The sequence below is a fragment of the Cricetulus griseus genome, chromosome 9 (genome assembly GCF_003668045.3).
Source record: "Cricetulus griseus strain 17A/GY chromosome 9, alternate assembly CriGri-PICRH-1.0, whole genome shotgun sequence".
NCBI lineage: Eukaryota > Metazoa > Chordata > Mammalia > Rodentia > Cricetidae > Cricetulus > Cricetulus griseus.
In genome coordinates, this window is record NC_048602.1 from 23,106,703 (window position 1) to 23,129,596 (window position 22,894).

Below are 22,894 nucleotides of genomic sequence, written 5' to 3' on the forward strand. Positions count from 1 at the left end.
CTGCCCTGGTTTGTTTGGTTATCAACCTAGAACCTCGAGGGACTGACTGATCCCCAACCAAAGAATTGCTTGGAACAGATTGTCCTTTGGGAATGTCCGTGGGACACTTTCTTGATTGTTAATTGATGTAGAAGGGACAAGTCCACTGTGGGCGGTGCCATCCCTGGGCAGGTAGGACTGGGCTGGAACCTGGCCTGGGCATGGTGACACATGCCTTTAATCCCAGCGGGCAGATCTCTGTGAGTTCAAGACCAGCCTGGTTCCAGGAAAGGCAGAGTTACAGAGTAAAGACCCTCTCTGTAAAAAATAACAATGATAAAAATAAAAGATAACAATGATAAAAATAAAAGAAAGGTATTTGAACGTAGGCCAGGGAGCAAACCTCCACTGGTATCTGCTTCGAGCTCTTGCCTTGAGTTCCTGCCTCGGCTTCCCTCCTCCATGAGAGACTATATATAACCTGTAAGCTAAAGTAAGCCCTTGTCCTCCAAGTTGCTTTTGAAACAACAAAGTCTCAGAGAGGAGACAGAAGTGTGCAAAGGCCCACAAAGAACTATGACTGGCCAGATCTGTCTGATTACCCGCTCTTCAACACCGAAGCTGACCACTGTCTTAGGACACTGCCCAAAACCACTCCCAAGGGAGACACCTGACAGACCAGCTCCCCAGTAAGCAATAGAGTACATTATACCTGCCACCACCACACACCCCCAGTCAGTGCTCAGCTGCGGTCAAATTGAATGTGGCCAGCTAACAATAAAAGCTAGGGCCAACATTGCCACCTAGAGAAAATGAGAGCAAGGCAGCCAGCAGCCATGGTCTTGAGAATCTACAATGCCAACAATGCTAACACTGCCCCTAGAGGATGATTAGGGCATGGCAGTCAGCAGCCATGATCATTAACAGTGTCAACACCGCCCCTAGAGGATGAAGAGGGCATGGCAGCCAGCAGCCTTAGTGATTCAGCTCCATCTGGATCTTTGAAGGTTATCTGGGGAGGGAATGTCCTCTTCCAGGGGACTCATGAGCCATGTCCAAGCCCACCAAGTGGGCACTTTCAGCCCAAAGCCTCCGGGCTACTTCCTCATCTTCAGCCTCAGGAGATGGAGCCTTCTCTCTGAGTCCATCAAAGTACTTTCCAGAAACACTCTCTAGTTCCTCTGCCACCGCCAGGTATGTGCTGGGCTGGGCCGCCAACTGGGGACTCTTGAACAGCAGCCAGAAGAAGGGCCCTACAATCAACCACAGAACAATCAGTCAAAAGAAAAAAGAAAAAAAATTCCCTGCTCTACCTTCAGGGAACCCAAAACCCAAGGCTGGAAGCTGTCCTGAAGTCCCATGGAGCACACTTGCAGGCCGTTGTCCTTGCTGTTCCCTCTAAGGGCCCCTTCCCTGGCAACATCCCTCCAAATCCGTGGCATGCTAGCCGAGCAGTCTGCCAACTGAGCTCAAGTTACCAAACTGTACTCTCGTGTCAAGGTAATTCTTGATACATGCCCACTGAATGATTCTCAGGGATAATAAACACCAGTTATAATGCTCTAGTGACTCAGACTGCATTCTTATTCTTTTTAAGTCCTCTCTCATACAATACATCCTGCCACAGTTTCCCCTCTACTCCTCCCAGAGCCCCCCCAACACTCTCGCCCCCCAGATCCACTGCTCCTCCGTTTCCCTTCAGAAAAGAGCAGGCCTCCAGGGATAACCACTGGACACCACACAATAAGATGCAGTAAGATTAGGCACAAACCCTCACATCAAGGCTGGACGAGGCAACTTAGTAGAAGGAAAAGGGTCCCAAGAGCAGACAAAATAGTCAGAGACACCCCCCCCCCCGCCACCTCCTATTGTTAGGAGTCTCCCCAAAAAAAAAGCTAACAATCTTAACATGACACAGAGGGCCCAGTGCAGACCCATAAGGCCCTGTGGTTGCTGCTTCAGTCTGTGAGAGCCCCTAGGAGCCCTGCTCAGTTGATTCTATGAGGCCTGTTCTCCTGGTGGCCTCGACCCTCTGGCTGCTACAATCCTTCCTCCCCCTCTTCTGTGGGGTTCCCTGAGCTCCAAGGAGGGAAGGGGGACTCGACGGAGACCTCCCATTTAGGCTCTCTCCACCTAATGTTTGGCTGTGGGGCAAACTACATTCTTGGCCAGGCACTGCGCAGGCCTGGGCAGGCTCACCTCATCTTCCCAATGGCTGTGAGCGTAGGGTTATCGTGGACCTCACCATGCAGATAAGGCAACTAGAAGGCCAAGCAATGCACAGCAATGCTGAGGAGTATCTGTGATCCTAGCACTCAGGGGGCAGAGGCCGGAGGATGACAAGCTCCTGGCCAACCTGGTCTACACAGCAAGATGCCATTAAAACCGGGGGATGTGTCTCCCTGGGTGACACAGTTTTGAATGAAGCTGGGGCTACCCTGTGCACAGCCTGACTCTAGGGGTCAGCTCAACACTTATCCTCCAAGACGTTTTCTTTCTTTTATTTGAATTAGAGCTTGTTTTACATGTCAATCTCAGTTCCCGCTCCCTCCCCTCCTCCCCTGCCCCCCACCAACCCCCTATTCCAACCCCTTTCTGCTCCCCAGGGAGGGTGAGACCTTCCATGGGGATCTTCAAAGTCTGTCATAGCATTTGCAGCAGGGCCTAGGCCTCCAGTGCAAGACGGTTGTTTGTTTGTTTGTTTGTTGTTTATTTGTTTTTTTCACTTATTTTACATACCAACCAGTTTCCCCTTCCTCCCCTCCTCCTGTTCCGTCCCTCCATTTCCCTTCTACCACCCGGCCCCATCCACTCCTTCTCTACCAAAACAGTTTTCTTATTTATCAGTGGGTCTCTAGCCTGTTTTCTGTTGATCTGAGGCCAGAACCACATAGAAAAACGACCCATCTTCTACCCCAGGAAGACATGGGAGAGAGCACAGAGAGGCAGAGCCGGCAGCAGGCATATTGGCTCACACCTGCAATCCCAGCACTCAGAAGATGAGAGGATCAGAAGTTTAAGACGAGCCTCACCTACATAGTGAGCTCAAGTCCAGCCTAGTCTACATAAGGCCATGATGAGGGAAAAAAAATTGCCAGACGTGATGGCACATTTATTTAATCCCAGCACTCAGGAGGCAGAGGCAGGTGGAGCTCTGTGAGTTCAAGGCCAGCCTGGTCTACGAAACAAGTTCCAAGCCAGTCAGAAATATATACTGAGACCTAGTCACAGAAAAACAGAGTCAAAGAGAAGTGACGGTCTCTGAGGAAAAGTCCAGGTTCCCCAGCTCAGAGGGCACAGGGAGAGGGCTCTGTGAGGGGACACCAAGCTGAAAGGGGACTCACCAAGCGTGAAGCTGGAGAAGGTAGAGTTGTGCATGCCTGTATGTCTTCCCAGCTCCGTCCTGGCCACACCGGGGTGCAGAGCATTGACCGTCACACCTGAGCCTGGGAAAAAGAGATTGCAGAGTGGTAGGAAGAGAGCTCAGCTGTTAAAGAGCTTGCCACATGAGCAGGAGGTCCTGAGTTTGGTCAAAACGCATGTCTGTGGTGATGTGGGCTTCTAATCCCTAGTGAGTGCTGAGGAGACAGAGACAGGTAGATCCCGGGGCTCGCTGGAGCTAACTTAGCCTAGGAGGTGAGCTCCAGGCCAAGGAGAGACGCTGTCTCAAATAAAAAAAACGTGGATGGCACCCAACATTGTCCACTGATTCACACACACACACACACACACACACACACACACCACATGCTCATGCACACACAGAAATGTGCTCACACAAAGACTAGTGAAAAAGACCAGGCTGGCCCCTTGCCTGCACAACTACTGCAGCCACCACTACACTCCCGGTATTCCCAATTCTAGGCGGTTTCCCACACTTGAGCCCACATTATCCTCTGTGCTGAAACCTCCGTCTGAAGTGGCTTCCTCTTACAAGGTGGCTCTGTCTTGTGTGGCTTCCCCAAGCACAGCAGCCCTGGAGGCATGATAGGCCCACATCTCTGAGCTCCACTGTTCCCTCTGGAGTCTAAAGCAGGGGACTGGAGTGGTATCTAAGACGCTACCGTTATGACTATCTCCCAAAGGGGGCTGGCACAGACAACTTTTGAGAAGCAAGAAGCCGGGGAAAGCTTTTTTTTTTTTTTTTTTAATCCCTGACACTACATTCCTTCCATTAGATTGGAAGGAACTGGGGAACCATCCAGGAGGACCCCTGAATTCAACCCACTAGATGCCAGGAGCAACCTCTCGCTAACCTGTTTGTGACAGGCATGTCCGCAAACATTGACAGATGTCCCCTGGGGATCAAAACCACCCCCAGTCCACAACCACTGGCGTAGAACACCAGAGGCTTAGGAAGCAATCTAAGATAAGCATGTCTGATGAAGGCAGGCTGGTTGAGACTAAAGAGCAATCATTAGAACCATGATCTATTAGTGATGTCTGCCTCCGGCACCGGAAAGGGGCATGGTAACACAGGTGCCATCCTTTTGACTACAGTATCTAAAGCTACTACTTGCCCTTTCACCACCACCTCCAGACACAGAAAGAAAGGAAAGAAGAAGAAAGGAAAAGACCGCCACGTGCACACCTTGCAGCCGGCGGCTCAGCTCCTTGGTGAAGAGGACAACAGCCAACTTGCTCTGGCAGTAGGCCGCCTTGGTGTCATACTTCTTCGTCTCCCAGTTCAAGTCATCAAAGTCTATGTGCCCAGCAACATGAGCCAGGGATGACAGGTTGATGATGCGCGAAGGGGCGGAGGCCTTCAGCTTGTCCAACAGCAAGTTTGTCAACAGAAAGTGGCCTGGATGAGGGATGACCAGAAAACACTTTTTTCCAGTGGCTATTCCAGTTTACTTTTTAAAATATATATATATATATATTTTACGTGTAGAGTATTGTGTCTGCATATATCTGTGTAAAACATGCTGCAGTAACTATGGAGGCCACAAGAGGACAGTGGATCCCCTAGAACTGGAGATACAAATGTTTGAGAGGTCATGGGAATGCCGGGAATTAAACCCAGGTCCTTTTGCAAGGGCAGCCAGCGCTCTTCACCACGCAGCCATCTCTCCAGCCCCACCATTTTAATTTTCATTCCCAGCAGTAGTATAATCCTCCTCTTCCTCTACATGCTCACTCAGTTTTGTGATTTTGTTTGGAGTTGTTTTGTTTTTCTAAGGAGAAAAAAAATTAAATTTATGTTCAGTTGATTTTTTTTCTTTTTTTTCTTTCTTTTTTTGTTTTTGTTTTTGTGTTTTTCAAGACAGGGTTTCTCTGTGTAGCCCTGGCTGTCCTGGAACTCACTCTGTAGACCAGGCTGGCCTTGAACTCAAGATTTTTTTCTTGATTGCATTTATTTGGGAAGGGGTGGACACCTGCACCACATCGCGCACGTGGAGCTAAGACCACCCTTCAGGAGCTGGTTCTCTCCCTCCACCACACAGGTCTCAGGGAGCAAACTGGGGTCGCCAGGCTTAGCAGCAAGGGTTCTGTTTTTGAGACACGGCCTCACTATGTAGCCCTGCCTGATGGGCACGGGAACACACTCGGTTCATTAGATTAGCAGGAAATCCTCCTGCCTCTGCAGGGATTAAAGGTGTACACCACTTGGATGTGAGGGCAAGCTGGCTGTGACACCAGTCATTCCATTAATCTCCAGGGCTGACCCCAGGTGATCCTTCAGGTTAGGCAGATGTCGTGTCTCCCCACCCCCCACCCCCCTATCCCCCCACCCCCCACCCCCCACGTTCCATGTATGTCAGAAGCTGGGCACTTGGTCGAAGGTAACCTTCTCCCTTCCATGAAGGGTGTATTAGTGGCTGTGCTCCCACACCAGAGCCACCGAGCAAGCTCTCGAAGTCATTTCCACTGTCAATCAATCTGGCACAACCTCGCCTGGAAACAGAGCCTCAGAGAGGAGCTGCCGAGGTCACGTTGGCTGTGGCCTTGTCTGTAGGAGGGTATCTTGATTGTCATCACTGGTGTGGGGAGATCTGTCCTGAAAGTGGTTGGTGCAAATGCGTCTCTCTGCTCTTGACTGCGGATGTGACGTGACCGGCCACTTCAAGTGCCACCAGCTGCCTCGACTTCCCAAAGTGATGGGACTGGAACTGTGAGCCAGATAAACCCTTTCTCCCCCGAGCTGCTGTTTTTGCCAGGGTGTTTTATCATGGGCCGCAAAAATAAAACTATGAAAGAGAAGCCGGGCGGCGGAGGCCCACGCCTTTAATCCCAGCACTCGGGAGGCAGAGGCGAACTCTGAGTTCGAGACCAGCCTGGTCTACAAGAGCTAGTTCCAGGATAGGCTCCAAAGCCACAGAGAAATATAGTAAGAAATTACCAATACGGAGCCAGCCCCTAAGAAGGCGTGGCTACAGCTTCCCCTACAGAGAAACCCTGTCTCAAAAAAAACAAACAAAAAAAAAAACCAAAAACAAAACAAAAAAAAAAAACTATGAAAGAGGCCTAACTGGGGGAAGAGAGAGAGGACCTGAGGGACAGGAGGCAGGCGAGAGTAACAAGTGAGACCCAGGTGTAAGGACACATGCATATCAAACCATCTTCATTTGTGTGATGACCTAAACACTAACTTTTAAAACAGAAGAAAAAAAAGGAAGACTCACTCAGTCTATGAGACATTAATAAATTTGAAAAGAATGGAGCAGCCCCCACCCCCCAGAGTGGGTGTCTCCCCAGCGAGAACCCACTGTCATCCCAGACCTCACCCAGGTGGTTGACACCAAACTGCATCTCAAAGCCATCCTCAGTGGTCCAGTGTGGGCACCTCATGACGGCTGCATTGTTGACCAGAATATCCACTCGCTCCTCCTCTAGAAGACACGGGTGAGGACAGGCTCGTCAGGGCTGAGGATGGACTCCACCCCTGCCTGAGGGGAGGGCAGTGTCCCACACACATTCTTGTCTACCTGGCGCCTGCCAAGGTGGATATTTTAGGAAATAGGATCTTGGTAGAGACGAGTGAATGCCATTCAGGTAAGATCATGGAACGGGCCTTGATGCAACAGGGCTAGTGTCCTCCTAAGGGAGACCAGCCAGGCTAAGGCAGAGGGAGGAAGTCCTGTGACAACAGACACAAAGACTAGAGTGATGGGCACTGACTGGTGGAATCTGGTTGCTGGGGAAGTCACCAAGGTGTCCTGGGTTCTAGCCCCACTCTGCTTGCTTACTGGCCGTCCAGGATGTGAGCAGCCTCTACTCATATTCCCACAGCCGTACACTGAGCCTGAGCCCAAGTAGCTCAACACATAACCTTGACTAGAAGTAAAATTGTCAGAGAGGTTAAAGTGAGTTCATGTGAGGGCCTCGGGGCTGAGGATATAGCTCAGTTGGTACAAGAGTGTTTGTCTAACGGGCACCAGACTCCGGCTACCATCCCCAGTACCACATAAAGCCGGTATTGTGGCAACACCTGTAATCCAAGCACTTAGGAGGAGGTAAGAGGACCAGAAGGTTGAGGTCATCCTCAGGCTACATAGGGGGTTCAAGGACAACCTGGGCAGGAACTGGACAGACAGCTCTGCAGATAGGAATGCATACTGTTCCTAAAGAGGACCCCAGATGCCAGGCGTTGGTGGCGCACGCCTTTAATCCCAGCACTCAGGAGGCAGAGGCAGGTGGATCTTGTAAGTTCGAGGCCAGCCTGGTCTCCAGAGTGAGTGCCAGGATAGGTTCCAAAGCTACCAGAGGAACCCTGTCTCAAACCCCCCCCAAAAAAAAAAGGAAAAGAACGCTAGACATTTGTTCTGGCTGACATCACAAAATGCTACAAACCAAGCAACTTAAACAACAGGAATTGGGGCTGGAGAAATGCCTCAATGGTTAAAACCACACGTTGATTTGGAGGAGGGCCTGGGATCGGTTCCCAGAACCCCCATGGTAGCTGCCCTGGATAGTTTTATGTTAACTCGACTCAAGTTAGAGACATCTGACAGGAGGAAACTTCAGTTGAGAAAATGTTCCCGTAAGATCAAACGGTAGGCAAACGTGTAGGACATTTTCTTAATTAACGATCAGTGGGGGGAGGGCTCAGCCCATTGTGGGCGGTGCCATCCCTAGGCTGGTGGTCCTGGGTTCTATCAGAAAGCAGGCTGAGCAAGCCAGGGGAAGCCAGCCAGTTAGTAGCCCCTCCATGGCCTCTGCATCAGCTCCTGCCTCCAGGCTCCAGAACTGCTTGAGTTCCTACCCAGACTGCCTTCGATGTGGAAGTGTGAGCCAAATAAACCCTTTCCTCCCCAACTTGCTTTTGATCACGGTGTCTCATCACAGCAATAGAACCCTAACTGAGACAGCGGCTCACAAAACTGTCCATACGATCTCCAGTTCTAAGGGATCCAGTGCCTTCTTGCAGCCTCCTTGGGCACCAGGCATGAACATGGTACTACATACATGCGGCTAAGACGCTGGATCAGGACCTAAGCGAGAGCTGGTCCAGCTGGGCTGAAGAAGGGAATGAATGGCCAGCTCCTCCCTGTGCTCCTTCTCATCCTCTTTAGCCCTCTGTGTCCCAGTTTTCCATGATGACGACACCAGGGATTCTGACCTAGGACCTCTCCTGATGCCCTCAGTTCAACCCGATAATCTCTGCAAAGTGCCTATCTCCAAACAAGGTCACCTTCTGAGATCTAGGAGTCAGGGCCTCCCACACAGAGACGAATCTGAATCCACAACACTTCCAAGACATTTTCAGTGGGGATAAGGAATTGGGTGCCTAGAACCTAGGAGACCGGGACAAGGCTCTCTTTCTTCACTTTGTTGGGGGGGGGGGCGCGATATAGGACACCAATGAAGAACACAAGTTCCAAGCCACGGCGGGGAGCGCAAGCTACTGGGGAGGCTAGGGCAGGAGGGTGACAAGTTCAAGGCCAGCCAGGGTGATAAAGCAAAACCTTGTCGCAGGGCTGGAGAGACGGCTCAGAGGTTAAGAGCCCACGTTGCTCTTGCAGAGGACTGGGCTTCAGTTCCCAGCACCTACATCAGGAGTCACAAGCACCTGTAACTCCAGCTCCAGGACCTCCATTGCCCTCTCTTGAATTCTGTGGGCACCTGCCCACACGTGCACAAATAGGCACGCACTGATACATGTAACCAAGAATAAATGTTAGTAAACTAAGATAAGTCATTGCTGGGGCCAGTGGCACACACCTTTAATCCCAGTACAGTGATAAATGCTCAGATCGATTCTCCTTTTTACTGCATCCAGGACCCTGGTCCATGGATGGTTCTGCCCCCAGGTAGGGTGGTTCTTCCCAAATAACCTAATCTAGAAACTCCCTCACAGACATGCCCAGAAGTTCATCTCCTAGACAATTCTAGGACCTGACACGTAGACAACCAACCGCCACAAGTCTGCAAAGTCCAGGGTTTGATTCCCGGTGTTGGGGCGGGGAAAGGGTGGGGGTAGACCAGATCTGGAACCTCAAAGACAGGAGTTCACATCTTACACCGAAAGCCTGACACGGTGACTCGTGCCTCTAATCATGGCCAGCCTGGGCTACAGAGTGAGGCGGTCTCAAAACATAAAAACCTGACCGGATTTTTGACACCGGCCAGTTCACATAGCTTCCCTGCGACTCAGTTTCTTGCTTGATTAAAAAAGATAATAGTACCTGCCTGGTAGAATCATGTAATTACTATTCGGTCAACAAGTATTCTCTAAGCAACTATAATTGGGCACTGGAAATACGGGGTGGACAGGTGAGTCCAGGTCACCGCCTTCCTGAAACAGGCATTCCAGCAAGACTGAGAACCAAGTACACACAAAAGAGGCAAGCTCGATTCGATTCCCAGCACCCACGTCAGGTACCTCACAGTCTCCCACAATCCCAGCTACAGGGGATCCAGTTCCCTCACATACCCACAGACATTCGCGTAATTAATTAAAAAGAAAAGAACTCACCAATGGTAGCTGTGCAGGGAACAAATGGGCTGGAGAAATGGCTCGGTGGACAAAGGTGCTTGGTGATGCCATCTCACGTGTGTGTAGGCGCGCTCGCGCACGCGCGCACGCACACACACACACACACACACACACACACACACACACAGAATAGAGGCCCATATTTCTGAACACTTAGTCTCCAGCTGGTGTCCCTGTTACAGGAGCTTGTAGAATCTTTGGTACCATGGGCTCAGCTAGCTGAAGTGAGTCACTAACTGCAGGTCACTCGAACTGGGTCACTTGAAGGTAATGCCTGCCACTGGTTCCTGCCACAAGAAGCTAGGGACAACCTGAGTTTGATACCCGGGACCCACTTGAGAACAGGCTGCTGCTGCAAGTTGTACTCTGACCTTCATATGTGTGCTAAGGTACACCTGTACTCACACATGCTAGACAGATTGATAGATACTTACATACATACATACATTAACAGATGACTAGATATTTATAGATTAATAGTTGGATAGATTAGATGTAATGAAAAGTTAACAAGGGCCAATCAGTGGTGGCACAGGCCTTTAATTCCATTACTAGAGAGGGAGAGGCAGATAGATCTCTGTAAGTTCCAGGCCAGCCTCCAGGACAGCCAGAGCTATGACTGTTTGTCTTCAAAACAAAAACAAACTAACCAGAAAAAAAAAAAAAAGTTAACAGAGGCTGGGCAATTCCACTCTTAGGTATATACCCAAAGGATGCACATTCATATAAAAAGGACATCTGGTCAACCATGTTCATAGCAGCACTATTTGTAATAGCCAGAACCTGGAAGCAGCCTAGATGCCCCTCAACCGAAGAATGGATAGAGAAAATGTGGTACATTTACACAATGGAGAACTACTCAGTGGAAAAGACAATGGAATCTTAAAATTTGCAGGCAAATGGGTGGAACTAGAAGAAACCATCCTGAGTGAGGTAACCCAGTCACAGAAAGACAAACACGGTATGTACTCACTCATATATGGATTTTAGACATAGAGCAAAGGATTACCAGCCCACAATCCACACTTCTAGAGAAGCTAGGAAACAAGGACCCTAAGAGAGACACACATGGACCCCCAGAGAAGGGGAAAGGGACAAGATCTCCTGAGCAAATTGGGAGCGAGGGGGGAGGGAGCTAGGAGAGAGAGGAGGGGAGAGGAAGGGGGAGGGGAACGTGAGGGGTCAGGAATGTAGAGCTGGGGTTAGAACAGAGGAGGAGAGCAAGGAAACAGACACCTTAACAGAGGGAGCCGTTATGGGCTTAGCGAGAATCTGGCACTAGGGAAATCTCCAGGAATCCACAAGGATGACCCCAACTAAGAATCTAAACAATAATGGAGAGGCTGCCTTCAATGCCCTTCTCCTATAGTGAGGTTGATGACGACCTTAAATGACATCCTCCAGCCTTCATCCAGTATGTGGTAGAAGCAGAAGCAGAGACCCACAGCTAAGCACTGAGCCGAACTCCTGGAGTCCAGTTGCAGAGAGGGAGGGGTGATGAGCAAAGGGGTCAGGACCATGCTGAGGAAACCCACAGAAACAGCTGACCTGAGCAAGTGGGAGCTCACAGACCCCAGACTGGCAGCTGGGGAACCAGAACCAGGCCCCCTGAACGTGGGTGTCGGTTGGGGGCCTGGGCAGTCTATGGGGCCTCTGGCAGTGGAACCATATTTATCCCTAGTGTACGAATGGGCTTTGGGTGTCCATTCCCTGTGGAGGGATGTTACCTCAGCCTAGATACACAGGAGAGGGCCTAGACCCTGCCCCAAATGATGTGACAGATTCTGATGATCCCCCCCCCATGGGAGGCCTCACCCTCCCTGGGGAGTGGATGGGGGTGGGACGGAGGGTGCTGGGGAGAATGGGAAGACGGGAGAGAGAGGGAACTGGGATTGGTAAGTAAAATAAGATTGTGTTTAACTGAAATAAAAATTAATTAGCTGGGTGTTGGTGGCGCACGCCTTTAATCCCAGCACTCGGGAGGCAGAGGCAGGTGGATCTCTGTGAGTTCGAGGTCAGCCTGGTCTCCAGAGCGAGTGCCAGGACAGGCTCCAAAGCTACACAGAGAATCCCTGTCTCGAAAAACCAAATAATAATAATAATAATAATAATAATAATAATAATAATAAATTTAAAAAGATAAAAAATTAAAAAACCAAGGGGCTGGGAAGACAGCTCAAAGCACTGGCTACTCTTCCAAAGGACCTGGGTTTGATTCTCAGCACCCACAGGGCAGCTCACAACCTTCTGTAATGAAATCTGGCGCCCTCTTCTGGAGTGCAGGCAGATATACATAAAAATAATAAGTAATACAATAAAATAAAAGGTAAGTTAAATTAAGGAAGCTAGCACGCTGAACATGCTTTGCACTCCCTGACTCCAGGTGTTCCAAGCTACGCTCGTAATCAAAAGGCTGACACGTGACACCTTTGACATCGCCTGGAAGGAAACCAGGGGGTGAGTCAGCCCTCAGTGAGACCGAAATACAGAATCTGCCAGCGGAGCCCTGGGATTATCAAGGGGAACTCAACAAAAAAGAGGCGCAGGCGCTGCCCTCCAGCAACACAAGACCTGACACACAGGGCCCTTGTGACTTTCTGACTCATCTGTGCCCTTAGCATCACCAGAAACCCGGAGCAACGGCGAGCCGGTGTCATGGCCGTCTCCGCTCACCGCCCAACGTCAGACGTGATTCTGCAGCGAGCACAACCCCAGCCGGACGCTAACCCTGCCAGCTGCTCACTGCAGCACTGTGTCCCACTCCCGGATCTGACCCTGGGTCCTCCGTGACTTCCGTCTTCCCACCTCACGGATGCCGTGTTTTTAATCACTGTAACACATCCCCACACATCCCCACCGGGTCCATCCATCATCCTGCATAGTCAGCATCGGCTGTGATCCTGACTCCTAAAAAGATAGGGCGGGACTGAGTGAGAATAGAGCTCAGCGGTAGAGCCTCTGCCTAGAATCCCCCAGTGAGGGACTGGGGGCGTGGCTCAGCGGTAGAGCCTCTGCCTAGAATCCCCCAGTGAGGGGCTGGGGGCGTGGCTCAGCGGTAGAGCCTCTGCCTAGAATCCCCCAGTGAGGGGCTGGGGGCGTGGCTCAGTGGTAGAGCCCCTGCCTAGAATCCCCCAGTGAGGGGCTGGGGGCGTGGCTCAGTGGTAGAGCCCCTGCCTAGAATCCCCCAGTGAGGGGCTGGGGGCGTGGCTCAGTGGTAGAGCCCCTGCCTAGAATCCCCCAGTGAGGGGCTGGGGGCGTGGCTCAGTGGTAGAGCCCCTGCCTAGAATCCCCCAGTGAGGGGCTGGGGGCGTGGCTCAGTGGTAGAGCCCCTGCCTAGAATCCCCCAGTGAGGGGCTGGGGGCGTGGCTCAGTGGTAGAGCCCCTGCCTAGAATCCCCCAGTGAGGGGCTGGGGGCGTGGCTCAGTGGTAGAGCCCCTGCCTAGAATCCCCCAGTGAGGGGCTGGGGGCGTGGCTCAGTGGTAGAGCCCCTGCCTAGAATCCCCCAGTGAGGGGCTGGGGGCGTGGCTCAGTGGTGGAGCCCCTGCCTAGAATCCCCCAGTGAGGGGCTGGGGCGTGGCTCAGGGGTAGAGGAAATGTATCCACCGATCTCCTGCGTCTAGAGTTAGCAAGCTGCAGACCTGGATCCTGTCAGCTCCACACCTGTGTGAGCCAATTCCCCATAGTGTGTGTGTGTGTGTGTGTGTGTGTGTGTTCACACTTTCATGTGTTCATACACACTCACACACACACACACACACTCACACACACACACACAGACACACACACACAGACACACACATACTCACACACACACTCACACACACACACACATACACACAGACACACTCACACACACACACAGACACACACACACACAGACACTCACACACACACACACAGACACACATACACACACACACTCACACACACACAGACACAGACACACACACACTCACACACACACACACACACTCACACACACACACAGACACACATACACACACACACCACACACACACACACACACAGACACACATACACACACACACTCACACACACACAGACACAGACACACATACACACACACACAGACACACACACTCACACACACTCACACACACACACACACTCACACACACATACACACACTCACACACACACACTCACACACACTCACACACACAGACACACAGACACACACACACTCACACACACTCACACACTCACACACACTCACACACACACACACACTCACACACACACACACACACTCACACACACACACTCACACACACTCACACACACAGACACACAGACACACACACACTCACACACACACACACAGACACACATACACACACACACTCACACACACACAGACACAGACACACACACACAGACACACACACTCACACACACACACATACTCACACACACACTCACACACACACACACATACACACAGACACACTCACACACACACACAGACACACACACACACATACTCACACACACACAAGACACACACACACACACACACATCACACACACACACACACACACACACACACACACTCACACACACACACACACACACACACACACACACACACACACACACACAGACACACACACACTCACACACACTCACACACACACACACACACACACACACTCACACACAGACACACACTCACACACACACACACACACACTCACACACACACTCACACACTCACACACACTCACACACACAGACACACACACACACACACACTCACACACACTCACACACACACACACTCACACACTCACACACACTCACACACACAGACACACACACTCACACACACACACACTCACACACACTCACACACTCACACACACACACTCACACACACACAGAGACACACACACACACACACACACACACACACACACACAGAGAAAAATAGAGCTGGATCCTATTGGCTCTGGTTCCCTATAGGTGTTGGGCCCTAAGGACGGAACCTCCGGATTAGCTTTACACTCACAAAAGAGGCTTCCTCCCCATTCCACCACTGACACACCCATGGTGCTACTCACGAACCAGGAAGTGAGGCCTCACAGAAGCAGATCTGTGGTGATATCCTGCCTGTCTGAAGGTCGGAGAATGGAGCTGGCCACTAGCTAACCATAGAGGTCTGGAGGTCTGTACAGACAGACAGGAAGTGAGGTAGCTGGGCAGGAAGAGGATATAAGCAGGGAGAAGCCGGAAATCCCTCTCCTGTCTGCTGAGATGCTTAGGAGGTAAGGTGTGGCTGTGGCTGCTCCTCCTCTGACCTCTCAGCATTTCCCTCTATATCTGACTCTGGCTTTTTATTATCTAGACCAATTAAGCGCTGCAGTTACACAGATCTGCCAGTGTCCTGCACTTCCAGCCTCCAGAAGAGAAAGGGGGAAATGTCTGCTGCTACTCACGGCCCAGACTCCGGCCACCGGAACAGCCGACCTGCCCAGATTCCAGACTCCCAGCAGGGAAACAAGTCTTCAGCGTAAACCCTGTGGTTGGAACAACCAGTGTGGGCGCAGCGAGCCCCTCTTCCTAGCTCTAGAAACAGTGGGAGCCTCCACTAGGAAAGGGTGACTCAGAGGCCTGAGCTGCCCAAACCCTACAAACCATGCTTACTTCCCTTTCCTCCTTGCAGAGTCCCACGGAGCGGCCAGAGAGATGGCTCAGTGGTTACACATATTTGGGTCTTCCAGAGGACCCAAATTTTGTTCCCAGCACCCACAAAGAGAGGCTCACCACCATCTGTAATTCTAGCTGGAGAGGATCCAACTCCTTCTTTTCATGTCTGAGGACACTCAAGCATACACATAAATAAAAATTTTAAAAAAAAATCTTTAAGATAAAATAATAATATTATTAAGGTCCCAATGGCAAACCAAAATTCCATTCCATGAGGTTCACCCTGGGAAACCCACTGGTTTATTGGGCTTACTTACAGACCATACATAAGGGGTTGTAGGCAAGAGTGAGGTGACCCCAAAGCTGCATGGCAGGTCTGTATTTATGGCCACACAGATAGATTCCCCTCTCAGTTAGCCATCCCCAGCCTACATATTTTAGTCCCTTCCCCAGGCCCCAGACGCCATGTGCAATCTGAGGAAAAACCATATAGAAATGGCTGGAAGGAGTGTCTAGACACTCAGATAAGGGTCCAGTGACCTTCCCCAACCCCTGTGTCTTAGTTCCTTTTCTATTGCTGTGGTAAGTAAGACACCATGACCAAGACAACTTATAGAGGAAAGAGTTTATCCGAGGAGGCTCACAGTTTCAGAGAATGAGACCATGACCATCCCGGTGGGGAAAATGCAACAGACAGGCAGGCATGGTGCTGGGGCAGCAGCCGAGAGCTCCCAACTGATGGATAACCATGAGGCAGAGAGAGCTAACTGGCAATGGTGTGGGCTTTTGAACCCTCAAAGCCCCACCCTCAGTGACACACCTCCTGCAGCAAGACCACACCTCCCAATCCTTCTCAAACAGTCCTACTACCTGGGGACCAAACATTCAAACGTAAGAGCCTACGGAGGCCATTCTGATCCAAACCACTACCCGCTCCTACTCCGAGGGAATGCCAACAGTCCACAAACCAGATCACGATGGACTCTCATGAGTAGGCACACGTGATCTTCTGAAAACGACAGAAAAAACAGGGCGGCCGAATTCAGTCAGTAGACCACATTGACCGGTCTCTTCTCTAGAATGCACTGGCTTCGGGTTCTCAGAGAACCGGCTGGAAGCTCCAAACCTTGGCTGGAAAAGGCAGTGCCCTCCCGCCTACCTTCGATGATCTTGCTAGCAAACTCTCGGATGGACTTGAGGGAAGCCAAGTCTAGGTGCTGAGCGCGTACACGGGGATTCAAGGTCTCTCCGCGGATGTCCTTCGCGGCCGCCTCACACTTCTCCATGTCACGACAGGCCAGGATGATGTTTCCTCCTGGATGCCCAGGCAAACAAAACATGAAAAGAAAAAGAAAACAAACCTACCCCTACATATCTACCCAACGGACATAAAAGCATGCACCCACATAAAACCTGTACATAAGAAGTCTTAGTGATATATTCAATAGTCAAAAGATGGAAACCCAATTACTCAGGCTTAGCAGTGACTCTGGAGGCTGAGGCAGGAGGATTGCCAGTTCAAAGCCTGCCTAGGCTACAAAGTGAGTTCGAGACCTGCCTGGATAATTTAGTAAGAACCTATCTCAAAAAGTAAAAAAGAAAACAGGACTGAGGACTTAATTCAGCAGCAGAGCTTCTCCTAAAATTTACCAGTACAGGGCTGAGGGTGTGGCTCAGTGGTAGAGTGTTTGCCCACAGTCCCCAAATGAGGAGCTGGGAGCATGGCTCAGTGGTAGAGCCCCTGCCTAGAATCCCCCAGTGAGGGAGGGGCTGGGGGCGTGGCTCAGTGGTAGAGCCCCTGCCTAGAATCCCCCAGTGAGGGGCTGGGGTGTGGCTCAGTGGTAGAGCCCCTGCCTAGAATCCCCCAGTGAGGGGCTGGGGGCGTGGCTCAGTGGTAGAGCCCCTGCCTAGAATCCCCCAGTGAGGGGCTGGGGTGTGGCTCAGTGGTAGAGCCCCTGCCTAGAATCCCCCAGTGAGGGGCTGGGGGTATGGCTCAGTGGTAGAGCACCTGACTAATAAAGAAGCAGCCCTGGGTTCAATCCCCAACACACACACTCAAACAATAGCAACGGACTGATCAATACATAAACCAACTAGTTTATCCATGTGATAGTATATTGTTCAGCCATAAAAGGGAATGACGCAGACACATGACACAGTGAATGGACCTTGAAACCACTATACACAGTGTGTCAGACGAAAAATTCATAGATGCGCCATCGGTTGTGGCGCACGCCTTTAATCCCAGCACTCGGGAGGCAGAGGCAGGTGGATCTCTGTGAGTTCGAGACCAGCCTGGTCTACAAGAGCTAGTTCCAGGACAGCCTCCAAAGCCACAGAGAAACCCTGTCTCGAAAAACAACAACAAAATTCACACATGCTTCCACTTATATGAAGTGTCCTGAACAGGCAAATCCAGAGACAGAGAGCAGACACAGGTTTCCTGGAGCTGGGGAAACGGGGAAGATCGGGGCGTGGTGGGTGATGAGTAACGAGATGAAGGTCCCTTCAGGGTCACGAAATATTCTAAGAACAGGTGGGAGACGGAAACATTTTGGGGATGTACGGGAGTGTGCAATGAGTCTAGTGCTGCCGTTACTATGATATCCTGAGCAACGGCACCAGAGGCTGACTTGTGTCCTCCACAAGCATGTGCAAATGTACACACACACACACACACACACACACACACACACACACACACACAATTAAGCAGACTTATCAAGTTATACACAAATACAGGGGCTGGAGATTAGCTCAACAGGTAAAGGCAACTGCAGCCAAGTCTGAGGAGTTCAATCCCCAGGACCTACATAATAGAAGGAGACACCACCTTCCATAGTTGTCTGATGGGGTGATGTCCTTCTATGCATATGTTCCTCTTACTGGTTAATGAATAAAACACTGACTGGCTATTTGGCCAGGCAGGAAGTATAGGCTGGGCTAGGAGATAAAAATTCTGGGAAATGTAGGCAGTAGAGCCCAGGAAGAGAGGACATGCAAGGCATTCTCCAGTAAGCCAAAACCATGTGGAAATACATAGATTAATAGAAATGGGCTAATAATTAAGACAGAGGTAGCCAATAAGAAGCCCAAGCCACCGGCCAACATTTTATAATTAATATAGCATCTGTGTGCTTATTTGGGGCTAAAGTAGGGTGGCAGGACAAGAAAATCCACAACAGCTGTCCTCTGAAACACACACACACACACACACACACACACACACACACACACACACACACACGGCAACACCAACATAGATACAATACATAATAGAAATAGATTTAAAAAAAAAAAAAGAGTAACTACTCTAACAAACAAAATTACACAGTAGTCTTTTCTGTGTGTCTGGCTTTTTTCACTTAGCACAACAGCCTCTAGAATCACCACACAGGAGCATGTCCAAATTCCTGTCCTTCTGAAAGCTTGGTAATATTCTAGTGTACGGACGGACCACATTCTGTCTGTCTGCAAATGAGTGCCTCGAATGCTTCCACCTTTGAGCTATTTTAAACAAGGCTGCCACACACACCAGTGTGCACGAATCTCTTCAAAACCCCAAAGCTGGTGGTGCTCTTACCTCTTTTAGCCAGTTCTAAAGCAGTCTGTTTCCCGATACCTGTGTTGGCTCCAGTCACGATGACAGTCTTCCCAGGTATAGTGGCCTTGCTGGGACAAGCCCCACCAGCGACATAGTCCCTGAGGGTGAGAAACAGCAGAGTCAATTCTGTCTGCCTCCTGCCTGGATTTATGATCTGGGGCTAAGCACCCTTCTGAGATCACATCCCCCACCCAAGAACCAAAACATATGGTGTCTTTATCCTGGTCTCAGCGGAGGACTCCACTTGGGAAGTCTCCATGACGCCAAGGGTGGTGGCGCACGCCTTTAATCCCAGCACTTGGGAGGCAGAGGCAGGTGGATCTCTGAGTTCAAAGCCAGCCTGGTCTACAGAGCGAGTTCCAGGTCAGCCAGGGTTACACCGGGAAACCCTGCCTCAAAAAACAAAACCAAAAGACCGCAGCCAGGAGTGGTGGTGCACACCTGCAAGCCCATCACTGGGGAGGCATTGGCAGGAGGATGAGGACTTCAAGGTTATCCTGAGCTACACCGCAAGTTCAAGGCCAGCCTAGGCTGCATGACACCTTGTCTCCAAATAAGTCAATAAAATAAAGGACATGAAGTTGGAAGGGGGACGTGGGGGGGGGGGTCCAGGAAGTTGGAGTGAAAAGTAGATACGATCAAAATAACTATAGACAGCGTGGGGCTGGGGAGACGTCTCGGCACTAAGAGAACTGTTGCTCTTACAAAGGCTCCGGGTTCGGTTCCCAGAACCCACGTGGTGGCTCACAGCCATCCATAACTCCAGTTCCAGGAGATCTGAGACCCCCCTCTTCTAATCTCAGAAAGCGTGACATAAACACACACGCAAACCAAAATAAAAACTAAAAAATTCAAGAGGTGGGCGGTGCGTGGAGACACACGCTTTGATCCTAGCACTCCGGGAGGCAGAGGCAGGTGGCTCTCTGGTCTACATGAGTTCTAGGCCAGCCAGGGCTGCACGGTGAGAACCTGTCTCAAAAAACGCAAGGAAGGGAAAAGGGGAGGGGAGAGGGGCGGACAGGGAAGGGAAGAGGAGGGAAAGTAATGAGTGGTGCAGACAAAAAAAAAAAAAAAACTGCACAAGATCCGGGCTCCACCCCTTCTCCCCAGGTGACCTTGGGGAGGTGACGCCCCTCAGCTCGGTCCAGAAAGGCGGTGCCGGTGGTTAAGCAAACTGGGAGAATCCCGGACTGAGGGCTGGGGCTAAAAAAGGACCCTTCCCTGGCCTTGCTCGGCAGTCCCCTGCCGCAGGCCTTGCACCAAGCGCGCGCACACTCACTTGAGCAGCACGGTGCCGCCGATCACCGTGCCCACTACGGACACCGGCAGCAGAAAGCGGTTCATGCCAGGCTGGGGAACAGCGTGTTGCTGGATCTGCACCCCGGGCCGCTCCGACGCGGGGCTCCGGAACCCCACGTGCGTGGAAGAAGTGGCAGGACGCGGCCTCCAGAGCACGCCCTGGGGCGTGGCCGAGTGCGGGGCGGGGCTTCCTTGGGAGGCTGGCCCCCGGCGCACTTAATGCTGGGAATCGTAGTTTCAGGGGAGATGGGCGGGGCCGAGGTTGACGGGCGAGCCAGCCGCCGGCTCAAATGTCGTCACGCTCAACCAATCCAAAGGCGTCCTGGGGGCGGGGGGGGTGTTTTGTTTTTGGTTTTGTTTTTGTTTCTTCTTTTTTAAACATCTGGGAGCTACCCCCAGCACTCCAGAGACAGAGGCAGGAGGATCTCTGAGTTCGAGGCCAGCCTGATCTGCAGAAAGAGTTCCAGGATTACACGGGGTTTGGGGGTCGCACACGACATGGTACCATTTATTTCCAGACAGCGAGACCCCGTAGAATGAACCATGAGCTTCCTCCTCTACATAATATTTGACAATAGCACTTTCTGCATAGGTCTTGTGGAGGGAGGAGGAGGAAATGTGGGGCCTGGATCCCTGAGTCTGAGGGAGGGATGGGGGGGTCTGAACTCTTGTGTCTAAGTGAGGACGTGTGTGCGTGTGGTCTCCTGGGTTTGAGGGAGGAGGCTGGGACCTGGACCCCTGGATCTGAAGGAAAAGAAGGATATTGTCTTGAAAACGACATACCGAGCCCAGTGGGATGGCTCCCTGGGAAAAGGAACTTGTTATACAAGCTTTGCAAGTTGTGTTTCATCCCTAGAACTGGCATGGTGGAAAGATAGAACCAACTCCCAAAAGTTGTCCTCTGACCTCCCACAGTGGCTTGTGTATGGAGGAGGAGGAGGAGGAGGAGGAGGAGGAGGAGGAGGAGGAGGAGGAGAAGAAGAAGAAGAAGAAGAAGAAGAAGAAGAAGAAGAAGAAGAAGAAGAAGAAGAAGAAGAAGAAGAAAAAGAAGAAAATAAATGTTTAAAATACACTGAAGCTTTGGTGTCTAGAAGCAGAGGCGGGGTGGGGGTGGAGAGAGAAAAGAAAGACGGACAGAAGGAAGTAAGTTGGGGGCAAAGCTATATAGATTGTGGTAGAAAATTTCCCCGCACACATTGACATCTCATTTGTCCTCTTGACGGTGACAATGGGATAATATTTTTCGATTATCAGATTGGCAACACGGAAAGTCATGGTAAATATTCAGTGTTGGCAAGAACCGGGAGCCTCCCTGCTGGAGGGAGCGTCGATTATGTGGTGTTCCTGAAAGCCTAGTCACAGGATCGACCGTGCACACACTTGACCCAGACATCCCCTTTGTAAGACGTCACGCTTAGAGGTTGATTGGTCGTTCCAAAAAAGAAAAAATAACAACCAGACTTAGAGCGCATCTGTGAGTGCTCCATCGCTCACGGCTTCTTGAAACAATTATTTCTCGCCTCTCGTGTTCCCAGCACAGTTGGACCTGAATTCAATCCTTGCCCTCACGGTTCCCCTGACTGCAACAGTAAAAGTTTATTCTCCTAGCAGTGGAAGGATGATTCAGTGGTTAAGAGCACTTGCTGCTCTTGCAGGGGACTCGGGTTCGGTTCCCAGCACCCGACATGGCAGCTCACAACCATTTCTAACTCCAGTTCCAAAGAAGCAGGCACCCTCTTCTGACCTTTATGGGCACTACAAAAAAAAAAAATAGCACACAGACATACAAGCAGGTACAACATTCACTCACGTAAAATAAATAAATAAATTTTAACTTGAGTGTTTCAAAAACATCTGGGTCTCAGCCGGGCAGTGGTGGTTCGCACCTTCAATCCCAGCACTTGGGAGGTAGAGGCAGGTGGATCTCCAAGTCTGAGGCTAGCCTGGTCTACAAAGTAGGTTCCAGGACAGCCAGGGCTACTCAGAGAAACCTTGTCTCAAAAAATAAATAAATAAATAAATAAATAAATAAATAAATAAATAAAATGTCTGAGTCCCTTCATTTACCACCAATGTGAGTGAGTGTCCTAGTTAGGGTCACTATTTCTGTGAAGAGTATAGAGAGAGATCTGACACAGGGGAAATGTTAGGGGATCCACAGGGATGACCCCAACTAAGAATCCAAGCAGTGGTGGAGAAAATGCCATTGATGCCCTTCCCCTATAATGAGATCAGTGTCTACCTTGGTTTCCATTCCTAAAGCCTCCATCTGGTAGCTGTTTGAGCAGAAACAGGCACCTACTAAGCACTGAGCCATACCCCTGGAATCCAGTTGTGGAGAGGGAGGGGGGGTGAGCAAAGAAGCCAAGACAGTGCTGCAGAAACCCACAGAAACAGTTGA

At 50.8% G+C, this 22,894-nt stretch overlaps 1 protein-coding gene across 2 annotated transcripts; it reads right to left on the minus strand.

Annotated features, from left to right (window-relative positions):
• Positions 1-814: 814 nt before the first annotated feature.
• Positions 815-20,661, minus strand: Rdh13 (retinol dehydrogenase 13). 2 transcript variants are annotated; one of them, XM_027430712.2, is made up of 7 exons: positions 20,474-20,661; positions 19,174-19,292; positions 16,750-16,905; positions 6,708-6,812; positions 4,571-4,783; positions 3,324-3,425; positions 815-1,232 (listed from the first exon to the last, which is right to left on the minus strand). In XM_027430712.2, exons 1-7 carry the CDS (start codon positions 20,536-20,538, stop codon positions 988-990), a joined length of 1,005 nt encoding a protein of 334 aa, XP_027286513.1. In that variant the 5' UTR covers positions 20,539-20,661; the 3' UTR covers positions 815-987. The 2 variants fall into 2 exon arrangements, with proteins under 2 accessions (XP_027286513.1, XP_027286514.1); XM_027430713.2 differs by lacking the exon at positions 20,474-20,661 and adding an exon at positions 19,636-19,789.
• Positions 20,662-22,894: the final 2,233 nt, after the last annotated feature.

Bases quoted from the DNA above. Each gene is read 5' to 3' on its own strand.
- Rdh13 (XM_027430712.2), bottom strand. From the start codon at position 20,538: ATGAACCGCTTTCTGCTGCCGGTGTCCGTAGTGGGCACGGTGATCGGC. The intron at 16,906-19,173 runs GTAAGAGCACCA...CTGGGCATCCAG, and splicing joins TTTAGAACTGGCTAAAAGAG to GAGGAAACATCATCCTGGCC. The intron at 6,813-16,749 runs GTAGGCGGGAGG...CGTGTCTTCTAG, and splicing joins TGCTAGCAAGATCATCGAAG to AGGAGGAGCGAGTGGATATT.